A 17,859-nucleotide genomic window follows, 5' to 3' on the forward strand; every position below is an offset into this window, starting at 1 on the left:
GCGTCACTCTCATTACTGGTGGGTTAACTGCTCTGTAATGGGTGACAGGACTTTCTCACCGAGTCATCTGTAAAGGGACGGAACCATGTTTGGGTGGTTCCACACAGCTGTCTAAATATTTGTGGAGAAAAGGGATACAGAGGAGGATTTTGAAGTACGCTAGAGAACATACATACCTTAGGGACTAGGGATATAGCTCACAGGGAGAAAGCGTGCTTAGATGGAGCAAGGCCCTGGGTTTGATCCTCGGCACCAAAATAAAGGTGGCAGTGAGGATTCTGTATTTTAAATTAAGGAGTAGAAAGTGTCTGTGTCAAACGTAAGCTACCCTCTGCATTATCCGTTTAAGTAAATGGCTTCAAAGTAAGTGTTGAAAGGTAAACACGGCTGTGAAACTTAGCGTTGTAGGGCAGAAGCAAGATGAAGTTTTTATTTGGTTGAGGTTTCAGGGTCGCCACGTTGCTTTTCACCTGTACAGTCATTGTCTACTGCGCACATTTATTTATGGTATCTGCGTCCATGTGCTCATGCGTATGGCAGGGCATGCATGTGGAGGTCAGAGGGCAGCATGCGGGAGGGAGTCAGCTCTCTCCTTCAGCTCTGTGGGCTCTGGGGATTGAACTCAAGCACCTTTCCCACTGAGCCATCTCGCCAGCCCTCCCTCAGTACCAAAGCACATGTGGTTCCTCATGAAGTAAAGCGAGGGAGTATTCTGAGCCGTTCAAGCTCTCCCAGGTGCCGCTCCTCACACAGAGAGAGGATGGTGGTGCAAGTGGGAAGCGGGAGTGGGTACTGGGTGCCCTGGAGTCTGGAGCTGCTGTGTATCAGACGGGTTTCTTCCTGCTAAGGAGTTCTGCTTCCTGAGTCTGCTCCAATGTCACCCTGATGAGAGAGGGTGAGATGCACAGCCTCCAACAAGACACCCGGGAGATTCTCCATCTGTGTGTGTGTGTGTGTGTGTGTGTGTGTTGTGTGGTGTAGTGCACCACTGACAGCTCCCCATGCAGAGTGCATGATCAGACTCTGTTTCCTCCACAGCTGTCCGGCAGAGAGCCTGGTGGGCATGGACATCTTTATCCACATACCTTAGTGTGACCACGCCGACAGAAAACTACTAAGGCCATCTCAGGGGTGCCTGTGCCAGGAGAGGGGGGCGGTGTCCCCGGGCCGCAGAGCCATGCCTTTCGGCCTGAAGCTCCGCAGGACTCGGCGCTACAACGTCCTGAGCAAGAACTGCTTTGTTACCCGGATCCGCCTGCTGGACAGCAATGTCATCGAGTGCACGCTGTCGGTGGAAAGCACGGGGCAAGAGTGCCTGGAGGCCGTGGCCCAGAGGCTGGAGCTGAGGGAGGTGAGTTGAGCGCGCATCCCTGCCTGTTGTGTGGACAGGGAGTGGGCTCTTCAGAGGAACCAGCTATCTGCTTAACGTGTTGGCACCTGCTGTGTTTTCAGCCTAAGCGTGTGTTTAAAAGAACCTGCTTTTCTTAGGGTGGGTGTGGCCCGGGGAAGTTCCAGCATCTCCAGAGACCACTTTTGCGCTCAGAAGGGCCTACAGCTAGGTGTGGAACTGGGCTTCCTCTTGTTTCCCCTGTGAGGTTTTAGGGGGGAGGCAAGAATGAGAGACCTTCCCCACCAAAGCTGGTTTTTAATTCTTGTTTAAAACAGTTGAGTGGGCAGTTGGCATTCGGGTTTGATGGCTGCGTCACAAGGAGAAGCCGCCCACATTCCGGATGGCTGCAGCTGCCTTTGTTTGTTTCTCTATTTCCCCCTCAGAAAGAAGAGGAGCAAATAACACTTAAAGTGAGAGGCACCCAGAGATGTTGAGAAAGCATTTGTTTTTTTAAAAAGATTCTTTAATTCACACGTGCATTTGTGTGACCACAGAGGCTGGAGGACAACCTTGGGTGTCACCCTCAGGAGTGCGGTCCACATCCTTTGAGTCAGTCTCTCACTAAGTCCGGGGCTCACTGAATTGTCTACTCTCTGCTCCTGAACTCCCAAGCCCTGGGACTCCTGGGGTGTTTGTGTGGGTTCTGGGAAATGATCTCGCAGTCCTCTGCTTGAATGGAAAGCACTTACTGCCGTAGCTGTCTTCACAGCACCGCGGAGAGCTGTTAAGATAGGCATTTGTTCCTTTGGGCTTCATGCATGCCATTCGTTTGTGTTGTCTGGTTATCTGAGGCAGGGTTTCACTGTGGGACCCAGGCAGACCTCCCAGCCAGGATCACAGCCGTGCACCACCATACCTGACAGGTCACCATTAGAAGGAACTTGGTGCTGTGTGCTGCTGCTGTCACAAGGGAAGCTCACAGTTTTCAGCTTCCAGGCATTCAGGACCAGAATCTTTTGTAAGGGGCCCACACTTGTGCATTTTGAATCTTGATGGCCACGTGAGGTGTTGGCTGGTGGGCAGCCCTAGGTGAATCGTAGCCTCCCCTGAGATTCAGACATGCCTGAGCATCAGGAATCACCTAGACCCCTGGGCTCTCACTGGGGTCCAGGTGACAGTATTTCCAGACTAGAAGAGGCTGTTGGTTTCTCTCTGCTCCCGGGTTCCAACCCTTCTCGTTACGCTTCTTCATAGAGTGCCTGTTGTTCTCTGGGCCTCTGTTCTGGCTGCTCTTTGTGTTTAGACTCTGGCTTCAGCGTTAGGGTGGGCTCTATGCTCATTCATTTCCCTGCGCGCAGTCAGAAGCTGTCCTCACAGAACATGAGTAGAGCCGGGCCTGCTCACAGGAGAGCAGCCCAAGAAAAGGCCCACCCTTGCCGATGGCAGGTAGCTGGCTGTCCTTTGCTTGGTGGTGGCATCTTGGGGTATACATATTTAAACATATGTAAATTCATGTAAAAGTTATATATCATTGGAAAGGTAGTGAAGTGATTTTTGAGCATTCCAAGTTACGTTACGTTAACAGGTCATTCATATGCATTAGGGACATTATAATATGCAGGTCAATAGCTATAAGCATAGGTAGATTTGCTATCTTGGTTTTGATCAGGATTCTGGAGCTTATTTTCTGAGTGGCTGTGGAGAAATGACAGCAGCTATCAGGGCCTCTGTGTCCTGATCTGGGTAGAGGGAATGGTGAAGCTAGCTTACTCTGAAGCCCTGTTGCCCATCTGAAGTCATTCTGTCTGGAAGTATAGGGCACTGTGTCCCGTAATTCATTATTGCTCACACTTGAATGTCTTTAATATTGCGTGACTCCCTTAGGACTTGAGGGACACTTGGGAGCAGGAGGTTCCAGCATCTCACCAGGTGCCAGGTAAAGACTGAATGCCACCTCCACTAACGCACATCACAGAGTAGGGCCACCGTGGTGCCTGCCCTTAGTGGGTACACAGACTCCTACAGACCGTGGGTAACAAAAGCCTGGCTGAAAGGAGAGTAGAGTGCTAGACAGAAGACTCAGTGTGTGAAGAGCTTGCTGAACGGAGGTGAGATCTGACTTCAGGTCTCCAGCACTCACATAAAAGGTCAGCGTGTGCCTGTAAACCAGCCTGGGATAGAGATGCAGATGGGCGTGTCCCCAGCAGTCTAGCTGAAGCTGAACTACAGATTTGGGGAGAGACTCTTTCAAGAGTAAGACTCTTGGACACACTGTGATAGGTTAGCCTCTGGCCTACGTACACACTGCTTGTGTGTGATCACATCTGTGTGTGCGCGCACGTGTGTGTGTGTGTGTGTGTGTGTGTGTGTGTGTGTATGTGCATGGCCTGTGTGTGTGTGTGTGTGTGTGTGTGCATGGCCTGTGTGTGTGTATGTGCATGGCCTGTGTGTGTGTGTGTGTGTGTGTGTGTGTATGTGCATGGCCTGTGTGTGTGTATGTGCATGGCCTGTGTGTGTGTGTGTGTGTGTGTGTATGTGCATGGCCTGTGTGTGTATGTGTGTGTGCGTGGTCTGTGTGTGTGTGTGTGTGTGTGCGTGCGCGCTTGCATGGCCTGTGTGTGTGTGTGTGCGTGTGTGTGTGCATGGCCTGTGGGCACACACATATGCACGTGTGTGCACACAAGCACAGACACACACAGACACACACACACAGGCATGCGAGTGGCCTTTGTACTTTAAATCTGGCCCTGAAGGCTGATTAGGCATTCAGGTAGAACAGCGCTGGATTTGCAGAGGAGGAAGTCAAGAGCAGAGAGCAGCTACCCATGCTGTGTTGGGTGTGTGTGTGAAGGCATCTCTCCTGACCAGCAAAAGGTCAAAGGGCAACCTCCCATGATCCTACAACTACCTCTTCAGCTAGGATAAAGGGGCTCCCGTCAAGTGTGCATTGTTGTGTGATTGACAGCTCACTGCTAAGATGGGGTTCAGCTTTCACGATGGCTTTGTGCTGACTTGCTCTCAACGAGTTTGTCACCTCCGAGCAAATCACTTTCTCTTCGGGTCTCCCACTTTTATCCTGTGGCAGATAACATTGGCAGCAAGACCCTTCCCTTTCTAATGCAGCTCCTCTGAATTAGGGAAGAATAGAGCAAGCTCTGCGGATGCCTCCAATGGGAAGGTCTTCCGCACAAAGTTGGAAATAGGAGGGGATAAACACAGGGTTTTCCCCTCAAACTGTAGCTTTGTGTTTTGTGGGTTCCTGGTGCCCAGTTTAATGTCTCTCTTTTTCTGCAAATTCATATTTCACCGAAGCTGTTTGTCATACTTGCTAATTAATTAATCTTCCATAGTTGTCTATTTTCAAAATGTGTAAGGGTTTTAGAGACATGAGGACTTGACATACATTTCCATCAAGGGAAGGTGAGCTTACATTACAGGCAGGTGTGTGGTTTGACTGACGTTAATCTATTGGCGCTTGGTAACGACTGTGACCTTCTGTTTGATTGACAGGAAAACCTCATTCCCCATCAGTGGAATTTGCCTCCATTCTGTAACCCGCCTAACCACGTCCAGGGAGCTAAGGTGATCAAGCGCAGGGGCTGATGAGAGAGAAGGGTTCTACTTTGCTTTCCGTTGCTGTGGTGAAACACTGACTGAAAGTAACTTGGAGAGGAGCGGGTGTATTTCGTCTTACACTTTACAGTCCATCATCTGGGATAGCCAAGGCAGGAACCTAGGGTCAGGGACTGAAGCAGAGGACACCATAAGGTGCTGCTTACTGGCTTGCTCTCCGTGGCTTGCTCAGCCTGTTTTCTTAAATGACCTAGGACCACCTGCCCAGGAGAGGCACTGCCCACAGTAGGTTGATCATTAAGGAAATGCCCCACAGACATGCCCAGGAGCCAAGCCGGTGGAAACAAGTTTCTCAGTTAAGTTCAGCTGTGTTTAAGGTTGTGTCAAGTTGGAAAAAAAAAATAAGTAAAGGAAATGGCCCACTGGGTAAAGGCGCCTGCCACCGAGCCTGACTGATGACCGCAATTTGAACCCTGGGACCATATAGTAGGAGGAGAGAACTGATGGTTGCAGATTGTCTCCTGCCCTTCACTTGCACACCACGGCACATACACAGCATAACTCGTGGGTGTGCATTTGAGTGTGCACGAGCATACACACACACACACACACACACACACACACACACACACACACACAGGGAGGGAGAGAGGGAGGGAGGGAGAACAAGTAAAATAAAACATTTTGAAGATCAGTACTGAGTAAGAAGCTGTTGAGGGTAGGGGCGGATTTCTGGTCTCTGAATTTTGTATTGATTTCTTGCTTTGTGAAGATTCTAACTGGAAATCTTAGCTAGCATCATGGTGCCCGGCCTCTGCTGTAATGATAAGCGTGCCTTCACTTAAGTACGGACAGAGTTGATTATTGCTCAGCCTTCCCTCTTTAGTCTTCCCACTGGGTGTGTGTTTTTCAGGAGGCACAGTGCTTTGAGAGAAGGTTTTTCTCGGCTCTGGTCACGATGGGCTTCATGGGTCCCCATTACAACTACAGCTTGTTTCCCTATATGTTCATGAAGACATTGGCTATAAGAATGAGCATGGCTAGATGTTAGATGTGTTAGTTAGATGTTTTCTAGAGTCCCCAGAACTACCCAGTGCAGAGACTGGGTGCATACAAGATGACCTTGCATTTCTCCAGCTGGGGGGGAGTGGGGGGGGGCATAGCGTGACTTATTTTCTAGAGCCACTGGACTGTGACAGGAGGACCTGCTCAGAGCTCACTTTATGGCTGCGTCTGAAGTATTTCTCGTGTTTGCACATAACTCCTTTCTTCTCTGAGGTGGAACCATACCAGCTCTGCTTCTTGATTGACAACTGAAATGCTGGGTGAGGCGGGCAGCCTGTTAGAGCTTAATACAAGATATTCTAAACTTTTGCTTCTGGCTGATTACCTCTTCAGAATGCCTGCATTAAGATCAAGGCTTTAATCCCTTGTAATTGCCAGGGCCGCATGTGCAACCCTCACAGATGGCATTAAAGCCATGCCATGGCTCACGAAACTAGAGCAACCAAAGCCTCATCAACCTTCTGCCATGAATAGTCAGTGTGTGCAGTTACACATCATCTCATTATAAATGAATGGAGGGAGGGTGGAGCCGGAGCTCAGGGGTAGGTTGCTCACCCGCCATGTGCGAGGTCCGGGACTTGCTCCCCAGCACTCCAATTGGAAGGAATGGTCCTGTCAGCAATGGAAGAGCAACTCAGGAAAGGGCTTGCTTGGGCTTCTGTTGAAAGGGCTTGAGTGCACGTACACTGGGGGATGTCATGCCAGCACCCGTGAGCTGGTCACATCGCCTCCACGGCCAAGCAGAGAGCAGCCAGGAAGTGTGGCAGGCCAGTAAAACATCAAGGCCCACCCCCAGTGAGCCATGCCTTCCCTCCACGGAGCTTCCACAACCTCCTCAAAGGCAGTGCCATCAGCTGGGGACCAGGTGTTCACACACACAAGCTGGTGGAGGCATTGCACACTCAGGCCACAGACTGCACACTCAGGCCACAGACTAGCTGTTTTCCACTCTGTTTGCAGGTTTTCCCGTCCCTGGGATCTTTCCACAGTCGTTACTATGAACACTGACTCTGGTACACACCCTTCTGCCGCTATAAACACCAGCTGACATTTTAGTACATATAGATATTGACGCTCCCGTTAAGATGCAGAACTCCAAATTAATCAAGGAAGTGCTCACATGACGATGTCATCCTCCCGTGGCACTCCCTACAACATTCCATCTTAGCTGCTTTTAAGTAACCGACTCAGAGATACAGTTCCTCTTTCTGGGAACCGGTTTTTGCTGCCTAACTCGAGGTATCAGAGCTGTGGGTTTAACACTAAAATACAACCGGAGATTTATGCCCAGAGTTATCCCAAGGGTCAGCCAGGTCCGGCTTATATTTGCTGCATTAGGCAGGAAGCTCCAGTTCCGGGCCTTTGGTCATGGAAGAGGTGGTTTCTGCTTGGAGTCCTCTGCTGCCTTCCATATCATCTGTGGCAGTGTTTAGTGGTGAGACCTGGGGAACCAAACTGGGCTGAACTTGAAGCTGGGTGTGCACAGCTGTGCTTGGTGAGAGAAGCTAGCCGTAGTGAGACTGTGGGTTCTGATTTCATTTACTGTGATACAACGTGTAGAGATAGGGCCAAATAAACCTGGGCAGTACCATAGACCAAAGAAGAGCATTATTAGAAGCTGGGGGCAGCGCGTTTCCATGCCAGTGTGGAAACAGCCAAGGGAAGGGTGAAAGAGGTGGATGGTAACAGAGGAGCCTTCTTTGGGTATAGCTGGAGATCTCAAGAATAGAATCCTCCTTCCTACAAGATCACCACGCCCAACATTTTAAATTAGCATGTCATAGGAGGTGTGCGACAGGCACCTTCAAGAACAGCAGTTTATCCCTCACCAGGAACCCATATCTTCCCAAACCTTTGAGAATTCTTATTAACATGTACAGGGTGATAGGAGTCATAGTGACGTTCTTTGGTATGTTATGTACATCAACTGTGTTCACGCTCCCTCACCTTCTCCTGCTCCCTGCACTCGAGCCTTCCACCTGCCCAGTGCTGGGGCTATGTATGGCGACCCCACCCAGCTTGTCATGGTGGTGGGATTGGACCCAGGGCCTTGCACACAGCAGACAAGACTCAACGAACTCACTACATCCACAGTGCCTGTATATCATTGTGTATATATATGCACACATATATGTATAAACACCCATGCATGTATATATGTACACATATAGATGTACACACCCTGTCATACATGTGTACATGGTCTGGGAGTCACATATGAAAACAAAGTGACATCTGCCATATCTTGCTTAATATGCTCTCTGGTTCTATCTGGTTTCTGAAAAAGACTTTCTTTCTTTCTTTCTTTCTTTCTTTCTTTCTTTCTTTCTTTCTTTCTTTCTTTCTTTCTTTCTTTCTTTCTTTCTTTCCTTCCTTCCTTCCTTCCTTTCTTCCTTCCTTCCTTCCTTCCTTCCTTCCTTCCTTCCTTCCTTCCTTCCTTCCTTCCTTCCTTCTTTCTTTTATGACTCAGTGAAACTCCATGGTTTATGTATACACATTTTCTTGACCCATTTATCGATTTATCTATTGATCTAACACCTTGGCTGGAGTGAGGGAAGTGGACCATTGTCAGCATCTCTGTGGAGTGCTGGCTTCCATTCCTGTGGTTGTTTGTATCCCTGGTCATAGGGCAGTATTCCCTGTTTTGAGGAACCTTGGTACTGATTTCCATGGAGGCTCCATCGGTACATCTCCACCATCCGTGTGTATAGCCTCCCCTCCCTTGCCAGCACTGTTTCCTCCTTTCAGTGCGGATGCCTGTGAACCCCACTGTGGTTCTGATTTGCATTTCTGTGGCATCAAGACAGTGTTGAGCATTTTCCCTTGATCTGTGGACTGTCTGAGTTTTGTCTGTTCATGAATGCCTGTTCATTTGCCTCTTTATTAGAGGGCCCCGTTTCTTGAGTAGTTTTATAACTGTTTCATCTGATAATTGTGTCGTGAATCACTGGGAACTACTTTGTTTGGAAAAAGACTGTATTGCAGCAGCAGCAGCAACGACGACGCATGCTTACGCCACAAATTCAGTTTCCATTAGAGGTGATTGGCTTTGTTATTTAGAACTCCTTAGATTAATACTTCCAGCCTCAAGCAAAATTGTTCTCGTGTGTGCGTTCGTGTGTGTGTGTGTGTGTCTTGTGCAGGAGTACATGCTCTGTAAAATGTCCCTTCATAGCGGTCCCCCCACCCATCCCCGTGTAGTGACCTCAGTGGGTGGGAATGAAAAGAAGGAGAGTTAGAAGAAACACCCTGCAAGATGTCAGTAATACAAAGTTTAATTTCGGGCTGGAGAGACAGCTCAGTCGTTAAAAGCACCGGCTCTTCTTGCAGAAAACCTGGGTCAGATTCCAAGCACCCACATGATGGTTTACAACCATCTGTAACGCTGGTTCCAGAGGGTCCGATGGCCTCTTCTAGCCTCGGAGGGTAACAGGCCCGCATAGACACACATGCAGGCAAAACAATGAGACACGTTACACTTATACATCTTTTAAACTTTTTTTTTTTAAAGAATCCTCCTCAAATCACTGAGTTGTTCCTGTGGTTATTGCTACCCTTCATAATTTGAATATTAAAAATTTGAACAAGTATTATGATTTGGATGAATCACTAAAATATGGTGCAAACATCGACACTCCTTCTAGTGGAAGAAGAAGTTAGTTCGCCCCACAGTACTGAGGCATGAGCGTCCTTCTGCCTATGCTCATGAAAGGTCTCCCACACCTCTAGCGCCTCGGCTTAAGTGCTTACCGCAGTTTCTATCTTTAAACACTCTCAGCCCCCCACACACACCGAGGGACCGTTGTATGGCCGTTTCTTGGGTGTGTGTGTGTGTGTGTGTGTGTGTGTGTGTGTGTGTGTGTGAGGGTGGAGGGTTGGTACGATGAGGAATAGCCTGGGACCCTTTCCAGGCAGGTACCGGATGAAGCACAGAGAGAGGACCTGGACTTAGCCTGTGTCTCATGTCTCTGGTTCCTGGAGGCTGTATCGATCGGCAGGACACAACTGTTCCTCCAGTGTCCCAGAGGTGCCTGGGACGAGACTTTCAAAGGGTTGCAGAACCTCTTCCTGCTTTGTGGTTATGTTTCTTGTCTTTTTAAGGCCTTTCTATTATCTGTAGTTAATCCAGCTTCCATGAGCCGTTTCTTATGTTGCTGATAGCAGCCTGACTCCCTTTCCTTTCTTGTTTGTTTCGGTGTGTGGTTTTATTGTTGTTGCTTGTGACAGAATCTCTCGTAGCTGGCTTGCATCTCTTACATCGCTGAACATTATCTTGAACTGATCCTGTAGCCTGCCAGAAATGTGCCCTCACTACTGGTTTGTTCTGTTCTTTGTTGTTTTGAGCTGGGATGTTGCTTTGTAGCCTAGGTTAACCTCAAACTCATGATCCTCTCTCCTCAGCCTCCCAAGTGCCAGGATTAGTGGTGTGAACCACTGGCCTGTCTTCTCTGCCTCCCTCCGTGTGTATTTAAAGTGTGTGCGTGTGGTGAGGGCATGCACACAGGCATGTGTGGCCCGGAAGTCTTTTCTTCTGCTGCTCCCCGCTTTATTATTTCTTACTAACTGGGGTCTGTCAGTATGCCTAGGCTGGCTGGCTTCCCCAGCATTAGGGTTACAGCTGTATTCTACCATGCCTGGGTGCCAGGGCTCCAAATCAAGGTCCTCACGCCTGCGTAGCCAGCGTTACCAGCAAAGTCACCTCCCAGCCCTCCACTCGTACCTGTCAGTGTTTTCTAATGCTGGGGTCCAGAGAACCATCATCAGCTTTCTGCTACTCTATGTGGTAACCTGAAGCTCCATCAATTTACAATGGGGGAAAGGTTGACTTTAGAGTGGCCTTGCTGTTGGCCATTTGTTGGTTCCTTTGCTCTTTGCTTGCGACAAGGCAGTGTACCCTGCCGGAAGTGTACAGAGGTGCAAAACAAGGCATGACAGAGTTGGAAGGCAAGCGAGAGAAAAGGCTCAGGGTCCAATGGTCTCTTTGCAGGGTGTATCCGCACCTGGGAACCTGGGGACCAAGCACATGAGCCTCTGGGAGGTGGGGTTTCTAGCTCTAAACCATAAAAATATTGTTGCTAAAAAGAGCCAGTGAAAACGAGTCAGGTGACCTGCCTTGTGTCGTGCTTTCTGTTGGCCATGGATGTGGGTGGCAGATATCAGCTGCCCAGTGTTCCTTGCAGCCTGTGGGTAAGAACTTCACTCACTCCATCTTGAAGGCAAATCTCTGGGAGTCTAGGCCTTCCTCTGTATATGGAGAGAGTGAGAGTGAGAGTGAGAGAGCAAGAGCGAGAGAGCGAGAGAGCAAGAGAGAGGAATAGATCTAGGAGGATGAGCCTCAGAGCTCTTCTGGGCAGGGCCCTGTGAACCTCAATTGTGCCATCTCTCATGTTGGAAACACAGACGGATCCATAGAAGTCAGGACATACACAGCTGGGCTAGAGTGGGCTCAGCCAGCTTTGTCTGAGTTGATAGAGACATCACTGAGCGCCCAGTCTTGCTTTTTGTAGCTTGAAAAGATGTAGACACAAAGCTGCCCTTAGGAGCACCTTGGGGGATGCAACCATTTTAACCCTGCTGAGAAAACCATCTCGGCCAGCCTGTGCACTCCGGCTTCCGTAGGCCAGGGGCATGCTGGGAAAACAGGACCGAGGCTTCCCTGGGGATCTCTGTAGGGATTGTTCTGCGGTGACTGGAGGGGTGGCCAGCTGCGGTGAGGATGGAGAAGGAAGGAAGGAATGCCTCTGGAGATTAAACCTGGTAGTGAGCACACTACCTCAAGGCAGAGCCCCAGGTGTGCTGTAAGCCAGCCCAAGCTGTCACAGAACACAAAGGCATCTTCAGAAGTGTGTGTGTGTGTGTGTGTGTGTGTGTGTGTGTATCTGTTTGCACTAATCCTGACATCTTAGCACGTGTTCAAATAAAGACAGGATTGGGTGCGTGGAGGTACATGCTTCAGTCATTCAGAATGCTGTTCATAGCCGAGCTGGCTGAGGCTTCAATTTTTAGGGTGATAATCACACTTTCATCTACCAAATGCCAGAGTAATCTTTCAAGAGCCACCGTTGGCTTTGGGGGACAGCTGGGGAGAAGAGAACCTTGCAGTCTCAAAGGTTGGTATGGGAGAAATTTGTAATTCATGTATAATAAAACAATACAGAGCACTGCTTTTAACATACCGACTAAGGTACAGACAGAGCACACGTCTTTTTTTGTTAAATGCTGATAGATTGTGTAAGTATCTACATTGGCAAAGCTTACAGCTGCCAGGGTTTGTCTTCAGATCCAATAAGAAGTGACTCTATGGTGGATGCCGGGTGGTGTCAGATCAGACAGGGAATCATCGTCCTTCTGAGGTTAGGAAAGAAGTCAGCCTGCCCCTGGCTGGGGAGACACCTCAGCTGGTTAAGTGCTTCCTTGCAAGCATGAGGACCAGACTTCAACACCCAGCACCCCAGCCAGGTGTCCTGGGGAAGGTTTGGAATCCCAGAACTGGAGAAGCAAGACCGGGGGTAACCTGGGCCTCACTGGCCAGCTGCCATCAACGAACCCCAGCTCTGCGAGAGAAATCCTGTGTGTAAAACAGAGGTGGTGGGCTCCTGAGGATGGCCACCAAGGCTGACCTTGGTCTCTGTGCCCAGGTGCTCATGTTCTTCTGTACAATCAGCCCTGTCCCCAGTCTGCCCCAGCCCCTCCTCTGACACAGGTTCTCGGGGACCCACATGCATAAGCAGTCTAGTCGTTTGGAATACCGCTTCTGTAGGTGGCTGTGTCAATGGATGTGGTTTCTTTTAGCTTGTCCCACGCTGGGAAAGAGAAGACGCTGGCTCTCTGCATGCGGGCCTACGATCTCAGGCTTCTGATGACACAGCTGGGGAGGCTTGGTTTCCGTGTGGTCTCGGACTGCCGTGGGAAGCACAGACTGACAGGATTGTACCCTTTTATCTAGACGCACTACTTCGGCCTTTGGTTTCTCAGCAAGAGCCAGCAGGCGAGATGGGTAGAGCTGGAGAAGCCACTGAAGAAACATCTGGACAAGTTTGCTAACGAGCCTCTGCTTTTCTTCGGAGTCATGTTCTATGTGCCAAATGTGTCACGGCTTCAGCAGGAGGCCACAAGGTAGGTACAATATTCCCCCTCGAGTTCCCCATAAGGGTGTGGATAACCAGGAGGCTTCCGGCGAAGTGGAGCTGCTGGTTGATTAAGTTGTGTGAGGAAGCAGAGTGGGCGATGTAGCTGCAGGTTGTCTGCCTGTTGCCATGCGACAGTCATATTTTGGTTCAATCCGTGTAGCTAATGCCCGACATTCCCTGTAGCCCTGGTAAAACAGGTGAGTTTTGTGTCTAGCAGCAAGGAAGTATATGTTAGGGATGGTCAAATGGGTATGCTAGCATTTCAGTAAAAGCTAGCCACCTAATTCTGTTTTTATGTACCCCACCCGCCCACCCCAAACTCCGTTGGACTCTGCACTTGAGCAATAGAGTGGTTCTAAAGTAAACTTGGGGAGGAAGATGTGGAGAGGGTGAGAATTTTGATCACGTGGGTTACATAAGCAGAAACAGGAAGTCAGCGCCTTAGCGGAGACTCGGGTTGGCCGCGCCGTCTCCTGTCCTCGAAGGAACTGAAAGTGTTCGTAAAGCTCGGATTGCTTGTGATTCCCTGAGCAAAACGAGACCATTTTGTTGATGTCAGTGCAGTGAGCATGGTGGCAAAAGATGTTTGCCAAAGAGCCTTGGGGTCGCCCGTCAAGTGGACATTCCTGAAGGAGCAGGAAGCCCAGGAGCACTTTTTTGTTTTTGTTTTTGTTTTTTTAAACCTGTTGCTCAGATTTGGGCCTTAGGAATGCTGCTGACATGTGTAGAGAATGCAGAGTCTGTGCATTAATTTTCACCTTGTGGGTTTCAGGATTGTAAAGTTCTCAAATGACGACATGGTTGGAAATTTTATGTTTCTGTTAGTCTCTCTCCTCCTCCTTTTCTTCTTCCTCCTCTTCTTTGTCCTCCTTCTTCTTTGTCCCCCCACCCCGCCTTCTTCTTAGTGAATATCCGTTGTTGGTAGCTGTGGATATGGCTTTGTGGGTAAAGCGCCTGGCGTCCAAGCATGGGGACCTGAGTTAGTACCCGGGAACCGTGTGAAAGCTGCAGGTGGCAGCATGGATTCGGAACTCCCGCTGGGAGAAGGGATGGGTGGAGACTGGTGGCCCAGGGTTCAGCAGTCCTGAGGTCCATGGCTGGAAACTGTGGCTTTCTGAGGTTAGTTTGAGATCATCCCATCTCACCCACTGGAGATGATGGCCGACTGGAGGTGAATCTCTTCATAGTGGGGAGGCCTGCTGAGAGACACTGGAGAAAACGTGGATAAGTCAGGCCCAAGGTTAAGACGACACCTGAAAGGTCTCAAGGGGAGAGCGGCAAGGGGGGCTCAAGTCCCACAAAAGCACGGGACCAGCCTGTAATTGGCAGCAGTGAATCCTGGTGCTGGACAGGGCAGAGAGGAGAAGCCCTGGGGTCTCCTGGTCAGCCAGCCTAGTAGGAGGAGTGAGCTCCAGGTCCAGTGAGCAAGACTGTCTGAAGCATGAGGTGGACAGTGACTGTGGAAAGATACCCAACATCAACCTCAGGCCTCCGTGCACAAGCGCGCACACACACACACACACACACACACACACACACACACACACACATAATGTATCAAAGGGAGAAAACATGGAATTAAAAAAATCAAAGGAGGGAAAAATAAATGGCCCAGTGTGATTCCAGACATGTGCAGGAACAGGCTGGCAGCGGCCAGGCTGCTCCTAGACAGATGGGGATGAGTCACGAAGCCATAGGAGCTAAGAGATTAAGAAGCTGGGAACTTTCAGCCTCGCTCCCAACTGGAGGATGTGTTCCGTGGACTGGGAGGATGTTAACTCCTTGGGTCCTGCTGGGACCCACCACACTTCTTCCCAGGCTGTCTGTCTTCTCCTCGCCTTGGCCGAGTTTCCCTCAGCAGGGGCTCCTGCCTGCTGGGCTTCCTCTCCCTTTATATCTTTCTGAATCAAAGGAAAGATTCTTTGCAGTGTGTTTGCATAGCAACAGATTCATTGTAAACACGTGGTTTTCATATTTGTCTGGGCCCAGAAGGTGAAAAGATGGTTTGTAAGGGAGGCAGAAGAAATTCTTTATTGGGCAACTTAAGGATTGCCAGGGGCAGCTGGAGAGCTGCTGGATGCCTGCGCGTGCAAGCACACACACACACACACACACACACACACACACACACACACACACACGCACGCATGTGTGCGCGTGCAGTGGCAAGCTTGGAATTGATGTCTGGGTCTTCCCCAAGTCTTCTTCAACAAAGAAGCCCCTCCTCACTGATTCAGTGCTAGGAACACACTTTTAAAGGAGAAGGTGATGGGGATTGGGGGGAGGGGGGACTCAGTTGGCAAAGCGCCTGCCACACAAGTGTGAGGACCTGAGTTCAATTCCCAGCATTTATGTAAAACACAAGACAAGGCATGTGCTACATTTAATCCAGGGGATGGGGGGTGGGCAGATCCTTGGAGCCCTCTGTCCAACCAGCCTAGCTGAAATGGCAAGTCTCAGGTCTCAGAGAGGACCCTCTTTCAAAAAAACAGTTACTCCTGAGGAACCACCACAAAGATAAATATCTGATATATAGGCAGGCAGGCACTCGCGTGTACACATACACCCTAAACCAAGGATAAATAGTTTTGAAGAGTGAATGTAAGACTCATGGTTCATGCCTCATTTCTGGAATTTATAATTAATTGGTAGATGTTTTTCTTCTTACTGGGGTGTGTGTCCCTTGCATTTGCTCACTGATGAGTGGGGTACAAGTCTACTACAAAGGAACTCCTATTCGCCTCAGTGAGGTCAGCTGGCACATCCTCCTTTGTCACGGTAGCTGGCTTGCTTGGGTGGGACTGTCCCTCTGTTAGTGGTCAACATGCCATAGAATTTGCATAGTGTTCCTACAGCTGTAGCCAGCCCAGCCCCTCTCCTGCCAGCGGTAGTCTTAGGGCACTGTGGTAGTATTGAGAAGAGTTAGGGCCGTGGGAGCTGTTTGAAGTGCCCACCCCCTTCTGAGGGAGCTGTTGCTGTGTCCCAAAGTGTCCTCTCCTTAAAGTCATATCCCTACTGCCCACCTCCTCTAAGTACTGGATGGGGAGGCTGCACCCTTGTCTGCAGGTCTATGGCATATTGAGGACAAAGCCAGGTCAGGCCAAGCCTGCCATCTTTACATGAGACAAAATGGCACTTTGGGCTATGGCATGAGCGTTCATGCGGTTACCATTTTTGTGGGACAGCCAGGACAGCCAGGGCTATCATTTCTTAGTTCCATCTACCTTTTATTTCCTCATGCATGTGTTTATGTGTATATGTGTGTTGGATTACACATGTGTGGGGTGCATATGTGTGTGCACGTGTATGTGCATGTCTGTCTGTATGCCTGTAAAAGCTCAAAGCTGATGTTATATTTTATCCCCCTATGGCTCCCTACCTTATCCTTTGAAGCAGGGTTCTCTCAGCTGAACCCAGAGCTCAGTGACAGGGCTAGTCTGCCTGCTCCTCCCTCCAGGGGTCCCAGCTCCACCCTCTGAGCTCTGGAGTTACAGGGGGGCTGCCACATGCACTAGACATCTCTGTGGGTTCTCAGGTTCTAGTCCTCATGCATGGCATGCCTGTTCAACACTGAACCCTCTCCCAACTTTGTTTGTTTGTTTGTTATGTTTTTTGTTTTGTTTTGAAGCAGCATTTTATTGGCCCAGAACGTAGCAATGAGGTCAGGCTGACAGGCCAGTGAAGCCCAGGGGTCTGGGTCGCGGGTGTCCTTGTACTTGGATTTTTTCCACGGTCTCTGGAGTCTGAACTGAGTTCTTATGCTTTTCCTGGCCAGGCCTCTTCCCGGCCTCCCCCAAAGCTTGCATCCTCCTTCTTTGCTTGGAAATACTACCGCTCTGATTACACATTGCTGTCTGTCTTGTGTGCACTCTGAGTCTACAGCCAGCATTCAGAGTGTCTCATTTAGAAGCTTTACTACGACTGTGTTTCCATTTTCCTTTACCCTTTATTGTCTGTTCCACAGTTCTTTTACTGTTTTATAATGTCATCTGATGAAGACTTTTAAAAAGATTTATTTTTAATCTTGAGTATGTGTGTGTGAGTGTGCACAGGAGTGCAGGTACCACAGAGGCCACAAGGGGGCGTGAGCCCCCAGCATGAGTGCTGGGAACCAAACTCACATACCTGGAAGAATAACAAATGCTCTTCACTGCTGAGCCATCCCCCTGATGGAGTTTTAAAGTTTGCCAAGGGCTTGGAAGTAGAGACTCCACGTGCATTCCCCTTTGGCTGATAGACTTGGCAGTGCTATCCCTCCTGTCTGCTCCCACTGCGGATGGGCACTGCTCTCTTGGTTATTGAGAACATTGTTTCTGCCCCACACACCATGTCCAGGTGCAGCTGGCACTGGAGTGGTCTCTTATTCTTTGTGAAGTCAGTGTGACCAGATGAGAGAAGATAGGCGCCTGTAAGAAGCCGTGATCTTGGGCAGGCATTTGCTTTCCTGAGGGAGAGGCTTTTGTGGTACCTGGGCCTGAAGTCAGGCTCTTTTACAGACTAAGGAGGTACTCTAGCACCAAGCCACATCCCCCAGTCTATCTTCCTTTACTTGTCTGCTTTCATAAAGTATCCATTCCATGTCAGAGGCCCCGCTCGGCAGTTGGGATGCAGGAATGGGCAGATCTCGATGCCTTACCACCAAGAGCTGTAACTCCAGGCTGGTTTTTATTTCATTTCCATGTGTTTGATGGATAGAAGGTTGATTTGAATTTTTTTTACAAGTTTGTGTTGCTGACTGCGTTTACTTCCTGGAGACTGTTC

At 49.5% G+C, this 17,859-nt stretch overlaps 1 protein-coding gene across 6 annotated transcripts in view; it reads left to right on the plus strand.

The window, feature by feature from the left end:
* The window catches only part of Ptpn14 (protein tyrosine phosphatase, non-receptor type 14), a 148,480-nt gene that overhangs the window by 57,382 nt on the left and 73,239 nt on the right, over positions 1 to 17,859 (plus strand). For 4 of the 6 annotated variants that reach the window (NM_008976.2, XM_006497131.4, XM_030252297.1 and 1 more), the window contains exons 2-3: positions 1,039 to 1,351; positions 12,915 to 13,084. In NM_008976.2, the coding sequence (NP_033002.2) occupies positions 1,178 to 1,351; positions 12,915 to 13,084 (344 nt within the window). In that variant the 5' untranslated portion in view covers positions 1,039 to 1,177. Of the gene's footprint in view, positions 1 to 870; positions 896 to 1,038; positions 1,352 to 12,914; positions 13,085 to 17,859 lie in introns of those variants that run through there. The other 2 variants (XM_006497133.4, XM_006497134.3) reach the window with 2 other exon arrangements.

Source organism: Mus musculus, chromosome 1 (assembly GCF_000001635.26).
Source record: "Mus musculus strain C57BL/6J chromosome 1, GRCm38.p6 C57BL/6J".
Classification (NCBI taxonomy): Eukaryota; Metazoa; Chordata; class Mammalia; order Rodentia; family Muridae; genus Mus; species Mus musculus.